The sequence below is a fragment of the Ruditapes philippinarum genome, unplaced genomic scaffold, assembly GCF_026571515.1.
Source record: "Ruditapes philippinarum isolate M1 unplaced genomic scaffold, ASM2657151v2 ctg898_1_1_1_1, whole genome shotgun sequence".
NCBI lineage: Eukaryota > Metazoa > Mollusca > Bivalvia > Venerida > Veneridae > Ruditapes > Ruditapes philippinarum.
In genome coordinates this window covers 312,308-336,529 of record NW_026865396.1, presented here as the reverse complement: position 1 = coordinate 336,529, position 24,222 = coordinate 312,308, and the positions used below count along the sequence as shown (strand labels likewise).

Below are 24,222 nucleotides of genomic sequence, written 5' to 3'. Positions count from 1 at the left end.
AAAAATTAACAATATGCGTATTTCTTCTCTTCATTTTCTTTTTGACTGAAAAGTATGTAATCACTCACACTTTTTGAATGGACAGTAAGCTTCACCTAACATAACATTCAAACAAAATGTTTATCTTACATTTAATAACCTTGTTATTACATTGATTAATGTTATATTAATGTAAACTGTCAACTTCACTCTAGTTTTAATAATTTTCAGTACTAAAACTCTTAACGAAATGTATGTTGTCTGCAATTAAAAGTCTCACTTTTATAAGGTAGTTATCCTACTGTCCCGCGGTACTTTTTTAACTATAACATTTTATTGAATTTTATTCTATTGTGAACATTTTGTTTTTCAAAAAGTTTTGATTTCTTGAAAATAAATAAATTAAAGATCACGCAACATAAAATGCCTTCATAATATAACTATATAAATCATAATTTAAGCCCCATATCAGTTTATAACACATATTTAATATCAACCTATCAAAAATCAAACACTTATTGGCCTCTACAATTGTTTCAATTTTATTACTTTTACGTTATAACAAATAAACACGATGTGGAAAACACTTTTATTTAAACGGTTTTATCAATGATCGGGTAAAATAGTACAATCAGGATGTGTTGAATTTTAAATGCGCTTAGTGCGCATGCGTACATAATTTTATGAATGAATATATAAATTGAGTTTGTCACATCATCTTGTTTATATTTATGTAGATAGTTTATCAACATTATTTAAAGTGAACAACTTGCAAGGGAGTTAAGAAGAATGTCTAAAGGAACAAAGGGATCCAGTAAGTTTATTTAGTTTTCTTTTCCAGCATCTATGAAGTTTATTAAGTTGTATTATACAATAAAATGTTACTTACAATATTTCACAAAATTTCAAAAATATTGAAAATAATAATTATATTGTTAAGCTGTGTAGTTTTTAAAAAAATGTTGTGAAATCATACTCTTCAAAACAGCTTATCATTAATTAGAACAAAGCAGAACATAACATTATAACACTAGTGACTTGTACATAGTAAGTAAATCATCATTACAATATTATTCAACATTAATCATATATTTTTTTCAATACAATTTTCAAAACAATTTTATAATGCATCAGTTGTAGATTTTGAAGTATACTGTCACGTGCATGTCACGTTAACAATGTCTGTTCAAAGTGATAAAAACACAGTGCAGCATGTGATTGTAACGGGGCCTTTAAAACTATAATGAAATAATTTAATTTTTCATGGAATATAACTAAAAAATGTCACAGATAATTTCTAATTTAGTCTACAGAGGTCCAAAAGCTTAAAAAAAACTAAATTTGAATTTCTTACATAGATCAACTTGGGCACTTTAAACAGACAGATATGATAATTAAATATAAAAATTAAAGTTAATTAAAATAAATACATTTAAAAAAAAAATTCAACATCGTACATTTGTGCTATTCTTAGTCCGATTTGAGAGAAAAGCGTTATAACGCTTTTAATTTTTGGTCATTTTTCCTAGTAATAATAAAATAATTATTCAGGAAAAAAGAAGTGAGCGAATGATCTGAAATGCTGTACACTAGTTATTGGTCTAGACCTACATAAAACGGAACAGTAATCTCGAAATATTATCTTTTTAATAACAAATCCTGCCAGATCTAAACGACTCAGTGAAGTCCATCTTTAATATACGTTTAGTAAGATCTCTTTGTTAACTTAAGATAAAACAATTTAGAAGCTCCTAATATTGAACTATTTTCTTCTTTTTTTTTAAATATTTCTTCTCAAATTGGTGTTGTTTTCTCTTCGATAGGATATATTTTGCCGCGTTCACGTTTGTTGCAAACTATATGTTATTTACTAATCTTCAATATTGCAAGTCGAAATGTACACAGTATCTAATTTTATTTTAAGTTCACGTGTCTTTTTGAAAAAGATGTTCATCAGACATGACGATGCACTTTTCCTATTATATCCCAATATTGCTGCATTTTATTCGCAGTTAAATTTACATAAGTTATTAAATCCGATGAAAAGATTTGACGTGATGAAATTTAGAATGTATCTATCTATAAACTGTACATCACAATTTTAACAACATGAAATGTTTATGATAAAATATCATAAATCTGTACGCGTCAAGATGATTTTTTTCCTCTAAAAAAGTGATTATTGAATAAATAGAATATAAGATTTATGATTTTTAACCTTAAAACACATACAATTTATAAATATATTATATAATAATTAACTATTGAGTATCAAAATATCGTCGAATGTTTTGTCTGCATTTTTAGTCATTTTCATGTGACGTGAAAACTGATTGTGTTTTTATGCACTTTAACAACAGGAAATAAAATAAAATCACTCGCTACACATTTCTTTATATTGGGGTATATACAGAGCCAAATAGTTTAGATCATTTTGATAAATTTTGCACATTTTATTGTTGAATGAGTGATATAGTATATCTTGTGTTTGTATAGACGTTTATATTTGTATATATCACTCGTGCATGAATTCTTAATTATATGCGATATCTTGATGTTGCCATCTAAATGTGAACATTACGCCTTGCTTTCACACCGTGATAATGCGACAATGTACAACGTCAATGTCAAAACCAAAAAAATAAAAGAAGGGAAAAAAAAAAGAAAACACAGCATGCATAGCTTTCAACATGATCCAATACGTTTCGTTCGTCCGTGTACTGAATATTTCAGAATACACCTGATATCATGTTAAACTATTAAAGCAAGAGCTTTTCCGCAAATGATATATTCATACGCTAATATTTGTTCATACGCAGATAATAAAGTTCATAAAATATTATGTAAATTTATAAAATGATATATACATGAAGCAAATGATTTGTCCATAAGACACAAAAGATTTATTCATACGCAAATGATATATTCATACGCAAATGGTATATTCATAGCAAATAAAATATACAAACGTAAATGATATATTCATACCAATTAATGCATCCATATTCAAATGATATATCCATACGCATATTATAATTCCATACGCCAATTATTTATTCATACGCAAATAATATTATCATACACAAATGAATATATTCGGCGTGTATATTCATAGCTTATTTTCCATATGGACACTTAACACTAGCACGATAATAGAATAAAGGTTTTGCTTACATTCAGTGATCTTTTTAATTTATGTTACTACACTGGATAGAGTTACTGATATTATAGTGTTTCTTAATGTATTAAAGTTTACAGATATACGGTATTCTGCTGATATTTTATGGTACAAGCAAGCTTTTATTTTATATCGATAACCCACAGTGCCAGCGTATATAAGGATATACAAAATTGCACGACTAACATCATTTTTCAACGAATTTAATAGGTATGGTAATGAGGCTACACGAATATAATATTCTTTTTATCACTTACCCAAAATAAAAACTCTAAACATTAAGAAAAGCGTTCATAGCGTTACATTTGTAACATTTGACGTTACGTCGAAACATATGCACGGCTGTGCAATACCGATTTTATTGGATATGTGGTAAATGCAATGATAAACTTCGGCGTAACTTGACTTGTTTTGCTTTGTGTGCGTGCGTGCGTGCGTATGGTACATCGAATCTCGTTTTCCTTTTCAAGCGTTATAGCGTACTTTGATTTGTTGAATATCTAAAAATAATGTCTTCCTTTCAGCATTGTGTTTTTTTCTTATCTGAATGATACTGTATTGTATTTAACTAACTGTGAACTAACTGTATTCTACTGTATTGTATAATACCGTAATGCACTATTTTACACTGCTATAAAATGCAATGTAACATTCTACACTTATATAGTTTTGAACTGTATGTACTTGTTCATGTATAAATGCATTTACGTATTGCCTTAGAAATGCTTTTTATTTTAGTGCCCCGTAATCAGTTTCCAAAAAAATAACTCACTGGCCAATTACATAATAACTTGAAGCAACTGCCTTCTTCTGTTGCTATTTTTGCAATTAGCAATAACATGTAGTGATTAAGCTTTTGTATGGAAATCAAAATACTAATTTGTTTACATTTTACTACTTTTGTAACAAAAAGTTTCACATTCAGCGCTACATTCTTCAAGTGATGATAACTTTATATTATCTAAAAACAGTTATTTTAATGTTATAAACTAGTTTTTGCCCTTTCTAAAGAAGGTAAAAAAGTCGTTTTGTGAGGCATAATGTGCCTTTTAATGTCTTGTTCTGTTTTTATATTATATTATGACAGAAAATTATACTACAGTGAGATTGCAGCATTGGCGTTCATTTTAAAAATCTAACGGTATCTATTTCAAGCAGACGTATAACTTTATTATTAAAAGTTATCAAAACGTGAAGAAGAAAAAAAATATCACAAAATGCATATTTATGCACATGTCAAGTTCGTATAACGCAGTTTTGTCAAATAAAGGCTATATCGAATGAGAATATTACTTTCACATTTGTAATACAGTAAAAAGACATTAATCATGTAAACAAATGAATATAAAATCTCACGGTACACCGTTTCGTATAATTAATGTGGGCATAAAACATACAGATCTAAACATTTCCATTTCCTGCGTTCATGAATAGAGAGTTTTGTCATATTTTAATAATTTAGTATATACGAATGATACGTTTTATTTACAACGTGAAAGTATCACGTTCACACGAGATTTATGTCATGTGACAAATGACGTTATCGGACAATCGTTACAGATTCAATTTTGCTGAGTCATGGTCGGTTATGATTTGTGATAATGAAGATAATTCGCAATGAAGTTATTTGTACTTTGAAAGTTCGGTTTGTATGAAGGTTATTCGAGCCTATAGCTTTAATAAAAAATAAAGATAAACAGATTTCAGAGAAGTTTGGCGCAATTATTGCTAAAATTTAGCACCCGGAAAGGTCGTTAACCTCGACTTAAGGTATTAGGACCCTAATGGGCACTATCAGGAACTAAAAAATTGACATCATAAGTCAGATGTATACCTTAAAGTACACCTGTATGCAAAATTTAAACAAAGTTTACCGTACGGAAATCAAGTTATGGCCACTTTTCTGAACTCAAGCTAGGATGTTATGAGGGCCCTTTTTTAGAAAGTAGGAACCTTTAAATAATCTGCAATAACATTCTAATGAAAAATGTTTTCCCATTAATTTTTGGTAAGAAACAAAAAGTACCATTCAGCTAACAATCCAAATAAGCAAAATTATGGTTCTACTTAAAATTTATGAAATCTGTATAAAAATGTTACCCTACCCCACCCATTTTTACCACGTGTCTGACCATTTTTCTACTTAGGGAGCCTAATTTAAAAAATTCTTAAAATTTACCCAAATGGGTGCCTGTTTTCAAAGTTTCCCAAAATTTTAAAAAAGTATATTGGTTGATCTTGTAAAATATGAAATACTTTTACCATCTAGTTTTGATTATATTACACTTTGAAAATATCAGGTACCATATTTATTACTAGATTTAGCATAATTTAGCCAATAAATACCTATATAAATTAAAAAATCAAAATTAAACACTTTTTTCTTTCCAAATGGGACATGAGAGATACATAAATAATGTTAAAAGAAAAAAAGAAAGAAAAAAAAAGTTGACCCTTCTGGGGATTGAACCCATGGCCCTCATTTTCAATGTAGTTAACAGTAGTTCTAGCCTATTTGAATACTCTTCAAAGCGGAGGTAATGCATTACGGTGCTTATACCTTAAATCAAATGCTAGAAATTGAACTTCTAGATCTTCAACGAGAACACCGCAGCTCGGTTTGAACCTCTAATTGACCTTATACTTTATAGAAATTGTTCGTATACAAATGTACGATGTTAATCTGCCAGTTTTAAAAGTCAAATGTGCACTGGCGTGCGACAATTTAATGATCCGTGTTTTAGGTAATTTATATAGATTCTATACCATTGAAAAATAAGCTTTAAATGCATGCCATACGCATTTAGGTGAATAACTAATTCTACATGAATAGGTAATTTTCTAAAGTTTCAAATGTGGAAGTATGACCAACATAATTTGACCTTTACAGCCAATGAATTCTTATGTAGGACCGACCTTGTAGTGACCTTGTAAAGTTCAAATGAGCCGTGTCATGACAAAACCAACATAGCATCCGCGCAGTCTGATCAGGATCCATGCTGTTCGCTTACCAACCCTTTTACAAGTAGAGATACTGATAGCGAACAGCATGGATCCTGGTCAGACTGCGCGGATGCGCAGGCTGGTCTGGATCCATGCTGGTCGCAAACCCATTATGTTGGTTTTGTCGTGACACGGCTCAAATATTTCTTATGAATACGTATGATCTTGGGTAAAAAAAATTTGTTCTTCTTGACACCCATATTTTCGATCTGTTTAAAGTGCGTTGATCTTCTGCCAGCATGGTGATGTCTACCTATACAAACATGTCCACTTCTTCTGAAAGATTAAATTTGCTATGTCATGGCTCATAGGTTGAGTTATTGATCATGATCTGGTCACATTTTCGTTATTAAATATTCAGTAAACAAATCTTTAAAACTCTTCAAGTGTCATAACCATCACGTTTTGAAGATGGTCTAATCTATATGTTAACACACTTACAAATCAAGTGAACTTGAACAGTACTACGAGGGTTGTCCAAAAACTCCGTGCACTGCAGTTATTGTCGTGAGAGTTATAAATAAAAACAAATGAATTATATATCATTTGAAGGGGCAATCTGTTTCACGACATGCCGGTTACACGATTTTCTCTTTTGTTTTCTTACTTGAGAGAGATCTCCCCTTCTAGTGATATATAATTCATGTTTGTCTATCAATAACTCTCACGACAATAACTGCAGTGCACGAATTTTTTAGACAACCCTCGTATCTTTCTTATACTCTAGATAAAAGGCAGTCGCTTCTTTCGTATAGTTTTGTCCAGATTTTAAGTAACGTAATTACAAATTCAATGATTTACTTTCATAAAACTAAAGATATTTGTACGCCCTAAAAGGTTCCATCGTCAGCATATATTACCTCACAAATAACTGAACTCATTGATCGTCTTCATAGTGCAATTACCCATTTATTGCAATTACAATGCAACACTGACCAATATGTATGGTGTATTTCATATAATGTAAGAAGAGACTTCAGACAAGGTTTCAGATTATTTTGTTTTGTTAAGCCGGTGCTAGCGGGCGTGAACGGTTGCTAGCTTTTACCATTATCGTCCATGAACAGGCTTAATCAACAACATTTCAATTATGCCGTTTTTTGGCCTTCTTCATAGATTCTGTTATAGTTTTTTTTTTAATTTACTTCGATATCTGATTATATGGCGATCTTCTTGTTTTTTTTTCTCTGATGGATAATAATCTTCGTGCATTAATTATCAGACAATGGCGGTCACTCTTGGAGGACCAACAAGAACCAAGCATTCTGTGTGTGCATGGACAATTATTATTGTCCACGATATCTCACTAAATATTCCGAAGTTTCGGTGACCCATCATCGCCACTTTGTTCAATAACCAAACACCTATATCCATTTCGTTTATAATAATATGTAATAAATCCTTTACATAAGAAGAGGTTTTGGTGCTAATCCCATATGGACATGGAAATTAACAGGGTTTTCTTGTAACCTTTTACGTACAAGTGGTGGACGCATCACCTTAAAGTATTTTCTTTTAACTTAACTAGAACGTCCTTTAAAATGTGTCGATTCATGGCTGTCAAAAGAAAACAGGAATATCGACATGTTGCAATATAATGTCTCGACGGCAGATAATTATTATTTAATGTTAGGGTACAAATTCATAAAAAAAAACTGTTTTCTCAATAGTAATTATATAAAAATAGTTTTCCCCTTGATATTTTTAAATGTGCAATGTCATTGCTAAATTTGCTAAAATGGTTGGGAAAATAACTGAGCATTACATTATATGACCCCGTTGTTGTTATAGCGTTAAAAGTTACTACTAATTGGCCTCATAAGTTGGATAATTGGTCAATATATTGTAACCAAATTAAGGACTTCGATCTTGAACGATAATTATTTCAATCTAAGAGTGACTTAAAGAGAGAAAAATGTAGCAAAGTCATGCTACTAATTTCACCCTGATGTATACGGAAATGTAAAGTTATATCATGAATGGTGTAGAGCATATATCCATAGTGCAGTCCTATTGTATCACATACAGCGAAAGTTCGTGAAAACTCGGCATATTTCGTCAATCTCCGTATTTCATAGCGTAAATGGAACAAGAAGCGACATATATATTTCTTAAAAGAATGTCATGTACTTATGAGTAGAAACAAAATAGGTCGAAGGAACTGGATGCTGAAAGTGAATTGATCACCTCAAAAACTCGAAAATGAAAACCAACAGGCCAAAAATTCATTACAGTTTAACATAAGGATTCTATTCCACCAGCATTGAAAATTATTCTGCAATATAAATTTGTAAAGACACTTTCCTGCTTGTTCTCTTCCCCGTTTGTCATTTTTGCTTATTTTATTGTTTCTTTGTTTTTGCTCTTTATTTTCTTCTTCTCCTTTTCTTTCTTCCCTTCCTTCATATTCTTTTATTCATCGTCCTCGTCTATTTCAATCATATTTTCTTCTACCTTCTCCTTTCTCAACTCTTTTTCTCTTTTTTCTTCCCCTTTCTCTTCTTTGTCTGCTTCCTTTTTCAAGTTCTTGAGTTCCTCCACTTCTACGTCTTCTTCATTCATATTTCTTTCTTTATATCAATCTACTATATTTTCTTTATCTTTTTTTTTCATTTCTCCTTCTATTTTAATAATTCTTTCTCTTCTGTCACTTCTTCATACTCTGTGTGTTCGTTCTTTGCTTCCTTTTTTCTTTAATTCTTTGCTTCCAATTTTTCTAATTTTCTTCTGTGCTATTTTTTGCTAATGTGTTTCCATTTTCCTCTTCTTTCGTTTTCCTCTTCTTATTGTTCTTTCTCTTTACCATCTTCTTTCTTTTTATCTTCTATATATATATTCCTGTGAAGTTATGTTCTTTTTTCTTCTTCGTTCTTGAAAACATTTGTTCTTTTTTCTAGTTTATCTTCTTTTTTATCTTCTTCCTCTTTTTTCTTCTTTTTCATTTTAATTTTTCTGAAAACATTGTAGATCTAATATCTAATTTTTCTAAAGGATTATCATATAACTAAAGGTTTTATATATTATTATCAACATCTATTTAAACTGTACAAACTGTACTGCAAATTATAAAAATATAACATTTTAATTAATGATGTTGATAATGAAAGACCTTGTGTTTATTAATGATATTGCACCTTTCATTTTCTGTTATGAACCGACTCAATCCAACCGAATCTGAAAGCTGCGAGGACGGTAGTTTGCTCTTTCCTGTACCGTCCATAAACTGGCCCAGTCAAACCGAGCTTGTAACATTTTCAGTTTCGTTATCTAGAGTATTTTGTTGGGATTCTGCTTAGTGGTTCTACATATTCTATATATGATACTGATTTTCTTGAAATGATTGTCTAATAATAATTGTAAGTTCGTTAGAATAATAGAATAATAGAAAACAAAATGGGATACATAACAAGATGGTAAGAATAAAAACAGTTGACAATTTTGTAGTCAGGGAAATGTTAAGATCGAGCAATTCAAATTTAGCGCCTAAGTTATAAGTTATATTACACTAATCGTATAATTTAATCACTAACCTGTCGACTAAAAATTAAGATACATTGTATATAGAGGATATTCAAGTTTTAACTATAAATACGGGATTTATTTTCGCCACTCGTGAAATATTTCTTTTCATACCGTGAGATGAAAATAAATCCCGTATTTATAGACTTCTGTTTATTGTATACTTTTTTGACCTTACATTTCAATAGATTTTGCCCTATAAGTTTGTGTAATGTCTGAATTAAAAAGAAAGTAGTCCGGAAAAATACCAGTGAAAATACTGAAAATATATTTCACAGCAGTGAAAAATAAATATTTGCAGTGAAAACACGGAAAATGGAGATATCAATTTTATTTCATCAATATTTCTCATTATTTACTTTATAAGTATATAATAAAAACCCTTCCTCCCTGAATTTCTTAAACTAACTTGCCCAGATTTCGTTTTTAGGGAAGTCCATTTTCATATTTTGGAATATCAGGATATAAATTTGGGAAGTCTGATTCTCTACTGGTGTCAATACTTTTGGTTTCACAAGAATGGAAATTATATTTTTTTAAATATTATATACAGATTCAGGTCACGTGAAATGTGATGAAATATAAAGCAGCTCTTGATACCATTTTATGTAAGGAAACTAATGTTATAGCTGGTATCGAGAATAGAAATTAATCTCGTGCAGATTTACAGAAAGTTACACAATTAAATTTGATATATGATAACAAGTGGAACAGCTCGGGCGATTTCGGTTTTTCTTACGGAGTTGCCGGAGAAAGCCGAGTTGTTACGATAATGATGTATGAATTGTTGTTTGGATAGCAGACGATCCCTTTATTCGCGTCACATAAAATATTTTGTCTCTCAAACAAAATGTGTTAAGATTTGTTTAAATAAGAAGACAAATTTTAATATTTGTTAAAATAAGACAGGGTACAATTTTTGTCGATTGGCACTTGTCAATATTTCAAAAATATGACATTCATAATTTAGTGAAGTGTTAGGCCATTGCGGAGTGGATAGCGAAATCAAATAGTATTTGCTATATCATCATGACGCAGCACTTTTGAAAAAAAATCATAATTTGTCTGTTGTATAGATATTAGAAGATAATAGGTAATTGTGATATAAACATTCGTTGTATAGATATAAGAAGATAATAGGTACCTGTGATACATTTAAACATTCTAAATGTGTGTCATTGACAACATAATGTTAATACTATACAGACGACAAAATTGTACATGTATAATCAAAAATAAACCTCGAGTGTGTCAAATGTGTACAAACTTAAATACTTTTTGTGTTGTTTTTTTATTTATATGTCTATGCAATTTTGTTTATAAAAATTAACGTTTACATTTGAAACAATAGCTAGAAATCAATATATCTTAGCAATGGTTAATACATATAAATCAATGAAATATATATATAATTTTGTGTTTCGGACAGTCTGATAAGTTGTAAATGATCGAATTTACTTAATGGTTGTATTTAGCTTTAAATAGTCAGATAATCTAGTCGAACTTGAATTGAAACGTATACACACTTACCGGTCATACCAGTAAATATACTTGGGGGAAAATGCACCATTAAGTTTATTTGGGCCACTAAGAATACTTGGGTAAAATGTAGGACTTGTCAGTGAAAGTGCTAGATTTCGTTTATTGTACCATTCCTCTCATATGTGGCGTTGGTATAATTAATCTACAATATCTACTTCATAAGTACAACTACTGAAATTATTTTATTTTCTTCTTTATAAAAAAAGATTTAAAGGACGCGCTAAATTTATATTTCATTTAAATGTTCATTTCTCACAAGTTTGCAAAAAAGCATTCTGATTACTATTGTATGTACATATTCGATTTAACTTTTGTTTGAGATTTATCTGTGTCCTTTTCTATTTCCTATATTATTAATCTCAATTATTTATACTTATCGGACCCGTAAAAGGTGTAATTAGCCTTATGAGGAAGTGTGGTGTAATACAAACTATGATGGAATACCAAATGCATCAAAACGTTTCAATCATTTGTCTTTAAAAATTAAAAATCGAACCAGTACATTTCCTACTTTAGAGGCCACTTTGCATTTTGTTACTACATATTCATAAACATACGTGAAAAAACTATTTCCGTCTTGTCATAATGACTCGACACAAGTTTTATGATACACTTTGTAATAATTCATATTTGTTATAAACATTTTCCCTACTTAGACTACTATATATATAAAACATCCCTTAAGAAACGGGATATCGGAGCGATTAAATCAGACTGAGGACCGTGTGTGTATTAGTTCCGTCATGTCAACTACAGGTAACGGTCAAACGGTGCAGTGTTTACCCGGATCATAGCTTTACTTTAAAGGATATTTAATTTATTCAGCTAATTCTGTAAATGTTTTTGATCATATGCAACAAAATAATTTAATATTATCATAGATGAAATGCATAATCACGTAGACGAACGTTGAGAATATACTCATTCGACAAGCAGTTGTTAATATGTGCGCAGTTGGTGGAACTAAAACTTCTTTTAAATTTCTTTCTTCAAAATTTAATGAAAAGTCATCTTAGGTTTGTAACACGTTGGACTGCATTAAAATTTCTGTTTAAATTATCATAATAACAAAGGGAAGGTAAGAAATTATTTTTGTAAATTTTTGTGTGGCTTTGTTGCACTTAAGACATAAATTCTGTCTGATTTTGTAATATATGCAGTCACGTGGTCACAGTTAGTAAATACACAATACGCTTGTACTTTATTAGTTTTCAAAAAGAAATGTCCAAGAGGTTTCCATTTTCAAAATACAATAAAGTTAAAAAAAAGAAATAGTGAAAAAAATTGTCTTGAAATATTTACTTCATAACTTATCAAGAATCATACAATATGTTTTGTTCTGATTTCAGTTATTATGGAGGGAAAACAGAAGTTAAATCAGTTTGGCGACTTTACTGACGTTAGTAACATGACAGTTGATGATTGGGATTATCGGTGGTCACTAGATCAAACCAAGTTTCACATGCCGATAGTTCACCCGTAAGTTTATTTGCTACTTTAATTTGATTATCAAGTTAATGATATTCACATTTAATTTTATTTTTGGAATATTTGGAAATATTGCCTCTTTGCAGCTTCATTAAAATTGTTGCTTTTGAAAGACCTTCCGCTCAATCAAGGCGAACCTGTCAATTTTGCCGTGTTAAACATTTTAATGGTGAAATTTTGAATTTAGAAACATCCGCAGATGTGTTAAGTCGTGTGCGGGTTGCGTTCATTGAACGCCGCCCTTCTTTGTTGATCTTGTTTTTCATAGTTTGTGATTTATCACGATTATCACAGGTTTATTATTAACTACATGAACACAGCCGGTCAGCAACCTTAAATAACCACCGACATTTACGTCCAGTTATTGTTTGTTTACACATAAATGTGCTATCAACCTTTGTTGATAACGTTTTATATGAACATTTCATACTAACATATATACATGCATTTAAACGCTGTTAAAGTCGCTGATGCAGATATTGTCAAAGGCAATGGTGCTGTATTAAGTACACATAATATTCATAGTTACTCGATACAGTTATCTTAATAAATTTCTCTTTATATCAAAATAGTGAAAAAAAGAATTTCTAAAGAACGCCAAAAACGACAAAATTGAAAATTTTGGCGGCCTGTTCATGGACAGTAGTGGTAATTGCAAGCCATCGACCATCTTGTTCTTTCTTTTTTTTATTTTACAACCCAAGTAAAACATCAATTATTGTCAATGCTTAATGTGAAGTGCAAAATATTTCCTTTTAATAATTCGAATTTCAGGATGCTGAAGAAACATATACAAAAGTTAACATTGGGAAGAAATAGACAGACAGTGTTTGTGCCACTTTGCGGAAAGTCATTGGATATGAAGTGGTACGGTAAATCGACGTTTCATTGTGTTATTTGATATTTTAAGTGTACAACAAACCTGGTTTGATTGTTTTAACCAAACATATGTTCTGGTTTTCTTGCCAAAGTGTCGCTTCTCTTACTACGGTCAAAATGTGTGTCTTTAAAAAAAAATGTTATTTTTAAGAGCTAGAACAATTTTATTTCGTCATCACATGTCGTACGATGGAGAAAAACTGCAAATATCATTCAGTTATTCAGTTCTTTCACATTGCAGATTTATTTTCCTATGAACGTTTGTTTCCCTTTTATCTGACGGAGATGGGCTTAGATTTAATCTTTTTATAACGTGTAAATAAGTATATTTATTGAGGGTATTAGAAATAAATACTTTAATAAATAATTTAGCACTTTCGTGATTTTCTAAACAAGGTAGTGTCAATCTATCCATACATTACGCGGAAAGATTTAAGAAAGTCATTTCGGTCTTTAAATATTTGAACAGAGCTATTTTATGTTTTAATCACGTATCTTCATTTTTCACCCATCAGAGTCCATAATCAACGTGCACTCTTTTAACAGAAGCTGCCCTATGGGGGGTAACTGTACTTGGCCCAAAATGATATAAGTCAATACACAGACGGGTAAACCTTCAGACACTTTGTCAGAGATATTTGTGGAAAAAAAGAATTTAATCGTCACGATGACAGGGGAGAATCGTCTCTTATTATTCACTTAGAATAACATTTGTGTCATTAAATTCACATCATTACTTCAACGACTATGAACACATTGTGTTTATGCGCTTTGTGACATGGCGGAAAAGCCTCTTTTTTATTTATAACGCGTCATGAATTTAATGGCCTAACAGCTTAATCTGAAGATCTGAATAGGGAAGAGATAGACTCTGATCTTAATAGAATAGATACCCAGATAACATGTGATATAAGAGTAGTAATTAGAAGAAAATAAACTGCAATTACTTGAAATAAAGTGAATACATAGTGACGTGAAACCTCTCATAAAATTAACATCATTTTAAAAACACCCCATCTAACTGTTATATCAAAGCTACAGTTGTATGGTAAGTGATCACAGAATTCCATATTGCACGTACTGCTTTGTCACTATTTTAATACCAGTCAACTGTTTTTGTTGGGGTTTTTTACGGACTCAGTTCGACAGGGTTAGAATAAATATTTTGCCGATGCATTTGTTCGAATTCGTCACTACCTCGAGCCAATAACAACATCCCTTAAAATTCAACAGCAAAACACCACACACACGATTTTTATTTTGAATGGTATAAATAATATAAAATAGAATAGTTCTCCCTATGATAAAACCCTAACTTATATTTTTTTAATCTACAGTAGACAACCAAACACCTGCATTTTGTTGTATCATGTAATAAAAATTTTATTACAAATTTCCACATTATCATAATAGTGATATTAAGTAACAAGAACTTAACAAACAACCATTATTTTGCTCAGATAGAATCAATACCTGTATTATCAATTCAGTTTTACTTCTTACTTGTATGATTAGAACACAATAAACAAGACTGCGGATGCACAAAAGGGTGCACACGTCGCAAAGCACAATTTTTGCTACCTAATTATTACTTTTCCAACACGCTTCACACCATTTCCTTATCAAACAGATAGGGTTATCATGTGTATTATTAAACGATTTGCGCACCATAAAAACGAATGCTTAAACGTCATATGACGTCATGTATGACATCAATGAACAAAATGACGTCAGGAAAATTACTAATAACGACGTACAATTTTTTTTAAAACAATAAAAAGGTCCTATGATTTAGTTTTACATGAGCTTTCACTTAAAGGGCATGTTTAAGGGTAGACTAAGTAATTAGTCATCAGGAATTGTCTTTTTCATGCCGTCATTAAATACTTCTCAACACAATATGTATACAGTATAGTCTGAATGGTTTTCTTTGTTGTTGTGTTTTGTGTTGTTTTTTTTTTTTTTTTTTTTTTTTTTTTTTGGGGGGGGGGGGGTTGGTGGGTGTATTTAGTGTTTGGAATTTTTTTTCGTCACTGTTACAAATGCGTTGTCACAAAGGCAAAGTATATTCCTAGAGTTATATAAAAACACAGACATGACCATTTATAATTTTGCATACATATAACTATGATAATTAATTTATAATAAATTTGAAAATATAACTTTATATGAATTTCAGATAGGAACTGATTCTTTTCATGAACGTTCTTTTAAAAACAGGTTGCTGGAAGAAGGACACGAAGTTGTCGGAAACGAGTGTGTAGACTCAGCATGTAAACAGTTCTTTGAAGAAAATAAGATTCCATATACAACAGAGAAGCTAGGCGATGTGGATGGGGTGTTATACAAGGTGAGCTTATAACATTAATTGAGCCGCGTCATGACAAAACCAACATAATGGGTTTGCGACCAGCATGGATCCAGACCAGCCTGCGCATCCGCGCAGTCTGATCAGGATCCATGCTGTTCGCTTACAAACCCTATAGCAAGTAGAGAAACTGATAGCGAACAGCATAGATCCTGATCAGACTGCGCGGTAGCGCAAGCTGGTCTGGGTCCATGCTGGTCGCAAACCCATTATGTTGGTTTTGTCGTGACGCGGCTCATTTAATATACCTGTCAATTCTTGTTTATTTTACCAGCATATTATATTTTTGGCAATCAGTGAAAAACTTTGATATACTGACATAAACAATGACATCATATTAACCTTTGCCAGACTAAATTACTTAAATTGACTTGTCCATCGTAGAATTTGAACACAACCATTCATTATTGTTAGAGATCATTTCAAAATAAGTACTGACTGAATAGCGACCATTGCGGAACATCTTCACCGGCTAATCTTGATCTGCAATGATCGTATGGGTAGATTCAGTTGCTGCAAGCGAGATAGGTTAAATGTCAGTCAGAGCGCATAATAATATAACTTATTCCGTTTAAGATTAATTAATTGATTTTATATTTTCGTTTCAAACATGTACGAGTCTATGTAAGGACTACTACTTGACATGGTCCAAACCAAACGATTGTGAACTTAACCCGCCGTATAAAGATTATGGTGGTGTTGTGTAGTTTTCACTCCGGGTCACGGCAGTAAGCCACGTTGAATTTACCAGAGCACAGTTCAGCCACCGCATAAAGATTATATTACAAACAAGCGTTTCTATACTGTCGTATTTAAACCTGTCCAAAGATGTCCTGCTAGGCACCTTGCCGGTGGTCCTGTGTTGTTGATGCGTTCTTTAAATGCCTCCCGTCCTTTCATATTTTATAACAAATTTATATTAGTGCAAAATTATTTTCCTTGAGAAGTTTGAAAAAAGGTTCATAAATTTGTAGCTGCATGTCACCAATTTTGAAAATCATTTGATTTTTTTTCAATGATTCGGCTGAAAATGATCTTACTGCAGTAGGTGTTGAGACATACTAAAGAACTTCACAGGCTATTGATATTGACTGTTTGCACCGAAGCATAATTCCGTTACATAAATATTCCATTTATATTTCATTATATAATTTCCGGCGTTACATCAATAAAGCACGGTGGTTTTGTAATATATATGCATTATTTAGAAGCCGACTAATTCAAGCATTGAATTTTTTTTCCAGGCTACAGACGGAAAGTCAATAAAAATCTACAGATGCGATTGCTTTGACCTGACTAGGTAGTAAGATGTACATGTATTTTTCAAATTTTAGAACTAAACTCAATGCTTAACATTATTCCTTTTACACTAAATCCTTAACTTAATTACGTCAACGAATGGGGCGTCCGTGGTCGAGTGGTTAAGGTCGTTGACTTCAAACCACTTGCGGAAGTTGCCCCTCACCGACAGGGACTTTGGATTCTTTCATGTGAGGAAGCTATCTGGCTAGCTTACGGAACATCGGTGGTTCTACTCAGGTGCCCGTTCGTGCCTGAAATAATGCACGGAAGGGCACCTGAGGTCTTCCTCCACCAGTAAAACATGGAACGTCGCCAAATGACCTTTACTGTGTCGGTGTGACGTAAACCCCAATCAAACAAACAAAACTTCAACGAATGAGGAGAAATGACGGAACCTTACAATAAAATATTTCTTTAAATATAACGTTGATACGGACTCTGTAGATATATTTTTTACTTCTTACATGTTATAATTTAAGAAAAAATTTGTAAGATTCCCCAAGTTCTAGTTTTATTATTTCTTATCAAATACCGTCAGAAGCAGTCTTACATGTATTAAATGGAATATTCGTTGATGAATGATATCTTAAAAAGTTATTTTTATTCACAAAACTAATGCATGGTCTTCATTTTCCTGTAGTTTAACAACATTTATAATGTGTCAGCCATACATAAATGAAATCTTTCAAATCAGTTTTCACTAAAACTAATCATTTTTTATTCAGACGATGCAATCTTTAAAAAAAGGCAAAAGATATCATATATGATTTATTAATTCTGATTTTTTAAAAATTTATTTCGTGTCATGATATCTGATAATTATGCACCGCGTGCAACACTGCAACAAGATTTGATTTTTTAACGTTTTAAATATCACGCTGTAGATTTATAATTAGTTTCAAATGTAATTTCAGCAAACTATGTGGAAAGTTCGACTGTATTTGGGACCGCGGTGGATTTGTTGCACTACCAGTCAAAGACAGAAAACGGTACGTTCACCTTATAATGGGTTCATTTAACGTAACAATAACTTATGGTATGAAAAATGTATTTGTTTTGTATAAAAGGGAATGGAAAACATGACAATAGAAAATCTGTAAGGTGCCATAAATAATATATTTCAATATAATAAAGATAGCCATATTAAAGATGGGTCCCTTGTTGTTTTCTCTTCTACGGTAAGTATCTTCCCTTGTTGTTTTCTCGTCTACGGTAAGTATCTTCCCCATTGCCCTCTAGTTTTTATTTCTTTGATTTACCCCCCCCCCCCTTCCCCGGTCTCCTGTCCCCTTCCCCTTTGTGGGCCTATTATTCTTTTCTTTGAATTCCTAATCAGTTACAAATTATATATCATTTAATGATTAACCTGTCCGTGCTCTGTCTTTGCCCTGTCCTGTTTTTGATTGGGGTCCGCCTGGGCTCCTTGCCACTGGTTTTTATATTTGGGTCATATGGGGGTTGCGTTCATTGAACGCCGCCTTTCCTTGTTGATCTTGTTTATCATATTCTAAATATACTGAACGCTTCATGATGTAATGTTACTTTGGTCCCCCTGGGCTCCTTGCCATTGGTTCTTGTTGCTGGGTCATGTGGGGGTTGCGTTCATTGAACGCCGCCTTTCCTTGTTGATCTTGTTTATCATATTTTGTAAAGTAATATTGATTGAATTAAAATACAATGAATAGAGAAAAATACAAAACAAATACAAAACAAATAATTGTATAACCGCTATTGCTTTGAACCTCGGCATTTGCGTTTGATTTTTTCATGTGTAGTATCTGGGTTTTTTTTCGAATGGAACATGATTTCTTTCAGATGCCCTTTTATGCCTGAGAAGTAGCACCGGAATTATTAGTAAAGCAGGAAAATCGCTTTATTACTAATGACTTAGAATCGACAAATTATTCATTATGATCTTGTGTTATAGTATCTTTCTTTCACCACTTCAGATGAAATTTGAAAGTTTGTTTTTACTACAGGTACGCTAATGTGATGAAGAGCCTGATGAAACCAGACTGTCGTTATATGTTGGATTGCTTTCTGGTAGACAACGAGGCTTTTGCAGGTAACGTGTATCATGTCAATTAAAATCCCATTAAGCCTAACATGATGGTTTTTAAAAACAGTTTTTTTTTAGTTTTGGTATCCTTTTACAGTTTCAAAAACGTTACTTTACTCATTGGTCACATACCTTAGTTATCTTTTGTGTCTATTACATTTTGGCAATTAAGACTTTTACAATTATGAAAGTCAAAATATCACTTTCTTTACATTTTTTTTTCTTTATCAAAACTTATTTCATATTCAGGCAATTGATATCTTAAATCTCATTTATGTCCCGCTTTAGGAACTTAGGTTCCGGGAGATGAATGATTACCTTTTAAATCTTCAGTAATGCACAGTGTATGTTCCTTATGCGGTGCCCCACTGCCTAATCTAACTGTCCGTATCGTGTCTTTTGTAGTTTGTATTGAGGATATTTTTTGTATAGTGAACCATACTATCATATTGCGTTTAATTCATTTAATTTACCTGTGCGTACTTTCGTTTCCCTTTTTCAAATAATTATCTATTTCCATTGCGGCGGTGCCCTGTGGGTAGTTGTTATTTGTATAAAAGCACACATGTATTGAATGAATGTGTCCGGGTTTACATCCTTAAATAAATGTACTTGTACATGAAGATGAGTTTATTCTTTTATCGTCGCATATCCTTGTAGATAGGTATGTTTGTCCATTATCTGAAATAAGCTTTGGCCTAAATTTATATAATAAAATAGGAATTCTCTGGATGAAAATAGAAATTCAATTTTTGCAAAATATATTATAATAAGAGACAGATATTTTTAAAGGAGGAAAAATAGTTCTTTTATAAAATATATTTTGCGAAAATTAAATTGCTATTTTGATATTTATTGATATTGACATTAAACGCTTGACTTCATGAGGTTGTGTTTTACAAATAAAATTTCAAAATTATATAAATAAAGATCACCCATCATGACTCAACAGAATTTGTAACTGAGCATGTTCATAGACGGCAGTAGTATAAAAATACAAGCTATCGGTCATGCCACCTAGCACCTACCGGATTAATTATCGCCATATATTTAAATAAGAAAATAGTGTTTAATGTACAATTTCTAAATATCAGCATATGTGTTTATATGCCGGTTTTGATTGAATCTTCAATCAAATAACTGAAATCACCGAATCACGTTTTATCTTTGACTGTTTGTGACTTGTAGTTGAAACGGGAACGATGCCATTTTTTTAAGTTTCGAAACTATTTATGGTACAAATACATGTATGGTAATACAAACGGGCAGTTATGTAAAATATATGTACATGAGTTATGAGTCTAGCAAAGCCTTTGCCTGAGGTGATTAAAATATTGTCATTATTGCTTGCATTGGAGCATGGGTAGCAATTTGTGAATTAGTGTTTAAAATATTGCATATTTATGATATACTGTAAAAGACATTGGTACAATGAATAAAATTGATAGATATAAATTTGGAGCTATCACAATTGTCTTCTGTTTTTAGGTCCACCCTTCAACTGCACGACAAAAGACGTTTCAAAATGCTTCGGTAAGTTGTTGTTTTTTGTTGTTGTTTTGTTGGTTTTTTTGTAGTTGTTTTAATTCAATTCTTTCCGTCCATATTTCTTTATATTTGCGCCTAGCAGCTATGGTTCGATCCCGAGTAGAACTTTAGATTATTCCATGTGAGGCAGCTCTCCAGCTAATTTAGATCGGTGGCTCAACTCCACTCTTGGCATAGGGGTTCTTGAATTATTTGTGTAGCTAGAAAGTTACATAATAATTTTTTTAAATATTTTTAAGCAATGACAAAAATACTATGCAAAGTGCATTGTAATTTAAACATGCAATGTAATGTTTGAAGCTGTGATTTATTTAAAATGAGAAGATTTCTCACAGCGATGGAAACGTGATTTATTGAAATCCATTTAATTAAACCTGTCAAGTTTGACAAGTACTGAATGCTGACGGTGTATTATGTAGTGTTAAAAAACGAGATTTCTTGCTACTCCAGTAATCGTGTTACAACTTACGAGCAGTTTCAGCGTTTAAGTCACTAATTTTAGCTGAAATTAATTCTTTATATACAGTCTCGTGTGTATATAATTAAAATGTGGGCGTATTCTCGGGTAATAAATACCTAATGGATCTGCTACGCCTGGTCTATATAGACGGAATAGTGCCTGTAGCACTGCTGTCGCTAAGGACAAACCTGGAATAGGGGTTAAATTATCTCGTTCGAGTATTTCGTGTTTCTGAATCAAGTCCCGACACACATAATGGAACAATGAATTATCTTTTTCAGATCAATATTGCGGGATTCAGAAAATTGACATTCATGATGCTTTTACCAAATGGCAAGAATCTTGGGGAATTAAATCGTTCGTTGAAGAAGTGTATATGTTGAAACCAAAATAACTTTCATGTTCAATTGTGCATATAATTACCATATTGAAGAGCCCTTTTTTAAAGATGGTTTTTTACTTATTGCATACAAAATATAATCTTCATTTCAACAATTAATATATTTTAGAAGTCGTCTAGTCAGAAACATGAAACTCATTCAAAATCGCCGGTCTGTATTACTGTAAAATTTACACGTGAATTTCGTGCATATAATATATGAAAACCCAACATACACAACACAGTGACGTCCCTCTACCTTGTATGTGAGCAGAAGACATTAAATTAAGAAGAATGGCGTTACTTTTCCTTTCAGTCGTGAGTGAAAAGTAATTGTTCATCCAAAAATATTTCTCTCTTAACGTATAAAAATTGTATATATGTGTGTATATTTGCATATAAATTTATTGTTTCTTACTAATTTTTAAAGCAATGTATTTTAATAGATAACATTGTTGCTATTTTTTTCGGCTTTTTGCAGCTATTTCTGACTCCAGTGACATATATGCAATCAGAAGCTGAAATATGTTCCCTTTGTTTTTGAATTAAGGTGACTTATAGCAATAAAGAATGCCATGTTTGACTTTGAATAGTATATAATATGGTAGATGTCTATTTCTAACTTGAGTGTTTTATATATTACTGAAATAGTGAAAAACAAAATCCCTAAAGACAGCCAAACACGGCAAAATTGTAAAATGTTGCAGGCTCGGTTTGATTGAGCCTGTTCATGGACGGTACTGGAAAGTGCAAGTTACCGTTTACCCCCTCTAGCACCGGCTTAAGCAGAATTCAACATTTGAACACTTAAATGGTGAAATTTTGAATTTAGAAACATCCGCAGATATGTTCATACGGCGGTTATCATGGAACCTTCAATGTGACATTGAAGTGTCATTCCATGAAAAGCGGCGTATGATCCCCAAGAAAAAGAATGCGTGTGAAAGTTTTACTGGAAAATATGCCATACAGCGTCAATCATCAACTGTAACTGATTGGTGATTCTAGATGTGTAAATTATAATCTTATAACTTATTACACGAACTGAAAAACAAAGCCGAAAGTCACTTTTTTTGTTATTGTTCAGAGTTTGCAATCTGTACAATATCTGAAATACATGTAGATATAACTATTACAGATGTAATAAATATTTTATATTTCTTTATTAAGATTTCATGTTTAATTTTGTGATATTTCACTGTTGTGTCTGTTGTGTAATTTTAATTTGTTTGTTGTAAATATATCTAGTAGCAATAAACCTTCCAAACTGCTTCATGTTTTTAAACTTTTATTTTTAATTCATGTCAAAAGATCCTTTAAATCCAAATAACATAGGTAAAATGTATACATTAAATAACGCCCAAAATGACAGCAAAATTGAAGATATTACACGCTTCGTTTGATTGAGCCTGTTCAGAGACGCTATTAGTAAACGAAAGGTAGGGGCGTCCGTGGCCGAGTGGTTAAGGTCGTTGACTTCAAACCACTTGCCCCTCACCGCTGTGGGTTCGAATCCCGACAGGAACTTTGGATTCTTTTATGTGAGGAAGCTATCCAGCTAGCTGACGGAACGTCGGTGGTTATTCTAAAGTGCCCGTTTGTGCGTGAAATAATGCACGGAAGGGCACCTGAGGTCTTCCTCCACCAGTAAAGCTGGAATGTCGCCAAATGACCTATATTGTGTCGGTGTGACGTAAAACCCAATCAAACAAACGAACAAACGTAAGGTTCGTCTACGGCCCACACCAGCACCGACTGAAGCACACCTGAACATAGCCTAAAGCCAAAATATGAAAACATTGTTCCTTCGTCAATCGGTACATATCAGTCAAGGTCTGATATTTCAGGGGTAACAAACAAATCTGACTAAAATAAATTGACTCATTGTGTACAGCTAAACTACAGTGTACTTTAATTTCTTTATAAAACACGAATGCACACACCCATTTTTGTAGCAATTTTAATCTTTACAACATAAAATAAGATTTATGGTGCATTTAGGTATCATAACAATTACCGGGTCTTTACGTTTCTTATTCAAATCATGAATAGTTTAATCAGTTTTTAGACAGCTCTTCTTTCCCATTATCAAACTATTCGCCAAAATGTATCGGGAATGAATTATTTTACATATTAAATGTTTGAACTTAATGTAAGTTCCGATTGCCGCCTTGCCGTCCACCCGGTGTCAATAAAATATAGTTTGTATTCTTCAGTGTTTTTTCATTTTTTTTTTATTTTACAAATCAAAACTGTTTATTTTGTCTTGAATGAAGGCTGGTTTAGATTTTTATAAGACTCACTTGTAAATATTGAGATATATACAAATATAGTATCAATATTATCACGAATTTTCTCACATTTATTTACTTTTTTCTTTCTTTTTTTACATTTTTATTGAAACCCAATGAAGTCAAATTCAATATAAAGACACTGGGTTACTGTATAATTTCTGTCTTTAAACAAACAATATTTACAAATTTATAACTAGAGAGGAACAACCAACAGCTTTGTATTT

The 24,222-nt window shown here is 31.8% G+C and overlaps 1 protein-coding gene across 2 annotated transcripts; it reads left to right on the top strand.

Annotated features, from left to right (window-relative positions):
• The first annotated feature begins 635 nt into the window (after positions 1 to 635).
• On the top strand, positions 636 to 22,975 carry LOC132728826 (probable thiopurine S-methyltransferase). 2 transcript variants are annotated; one of them, XM_060714496.1, is made up of 9 exons: positions 636 to 793; positions 12,571 to 12,700; positions 13,484 to 13,576; positions 15,809 to 15,938; positions 17,201 to 17,256; positions 18,173 to 18,247; positions 19,238 to 19,323; positions 20,806 to 20,850; positions 21,607 to 22,975. In XM_060714496.1, exons 1-9 carry the CDS (start codon positions 769 to 771, stop codon positions 21,717 to 21,719), a joined length of 753 nt encoding a protein of 250 aa, XP_060570479.1. In that variant the 5' UTR covers positions 636 to 768; the 3' UTR covers positions 21,720 to 22,975. The 2 variants fall into 2 exon arrangements, with proteins under 2 accessions (XP_060570479.1, XP_060570480.1); XM_060714497.1 differs by lacking the exon at positions 636 to 793 and adding an exon at positions 11,854 to 11,977.
• The last annotated feature ends 1,247 nt before the right edge of the window (positions 22,976 to 24,222 follow it).

Coding starts and splice junctions, on each gene's coding strand:
- LOC132728826 (XM_060714496.1), top strand. CDS start 769: ATGTCTAAAGGAACAAAGGGATCCA. Junction 15,939..17,200: donor TGGATGGGGTGTTATACAAG/GTGAGCTTATAA, acceptor TTTTTTTTCCAG/GCTACAGACGGAAAGTCAAT. Junction 17,257..18,172: donor GATTGCTTTGACCTGACTAG/GTAGTAAGATGT, acceptor ATGTAATTTCAG/CAAACTATGTGGAAAGTTCG.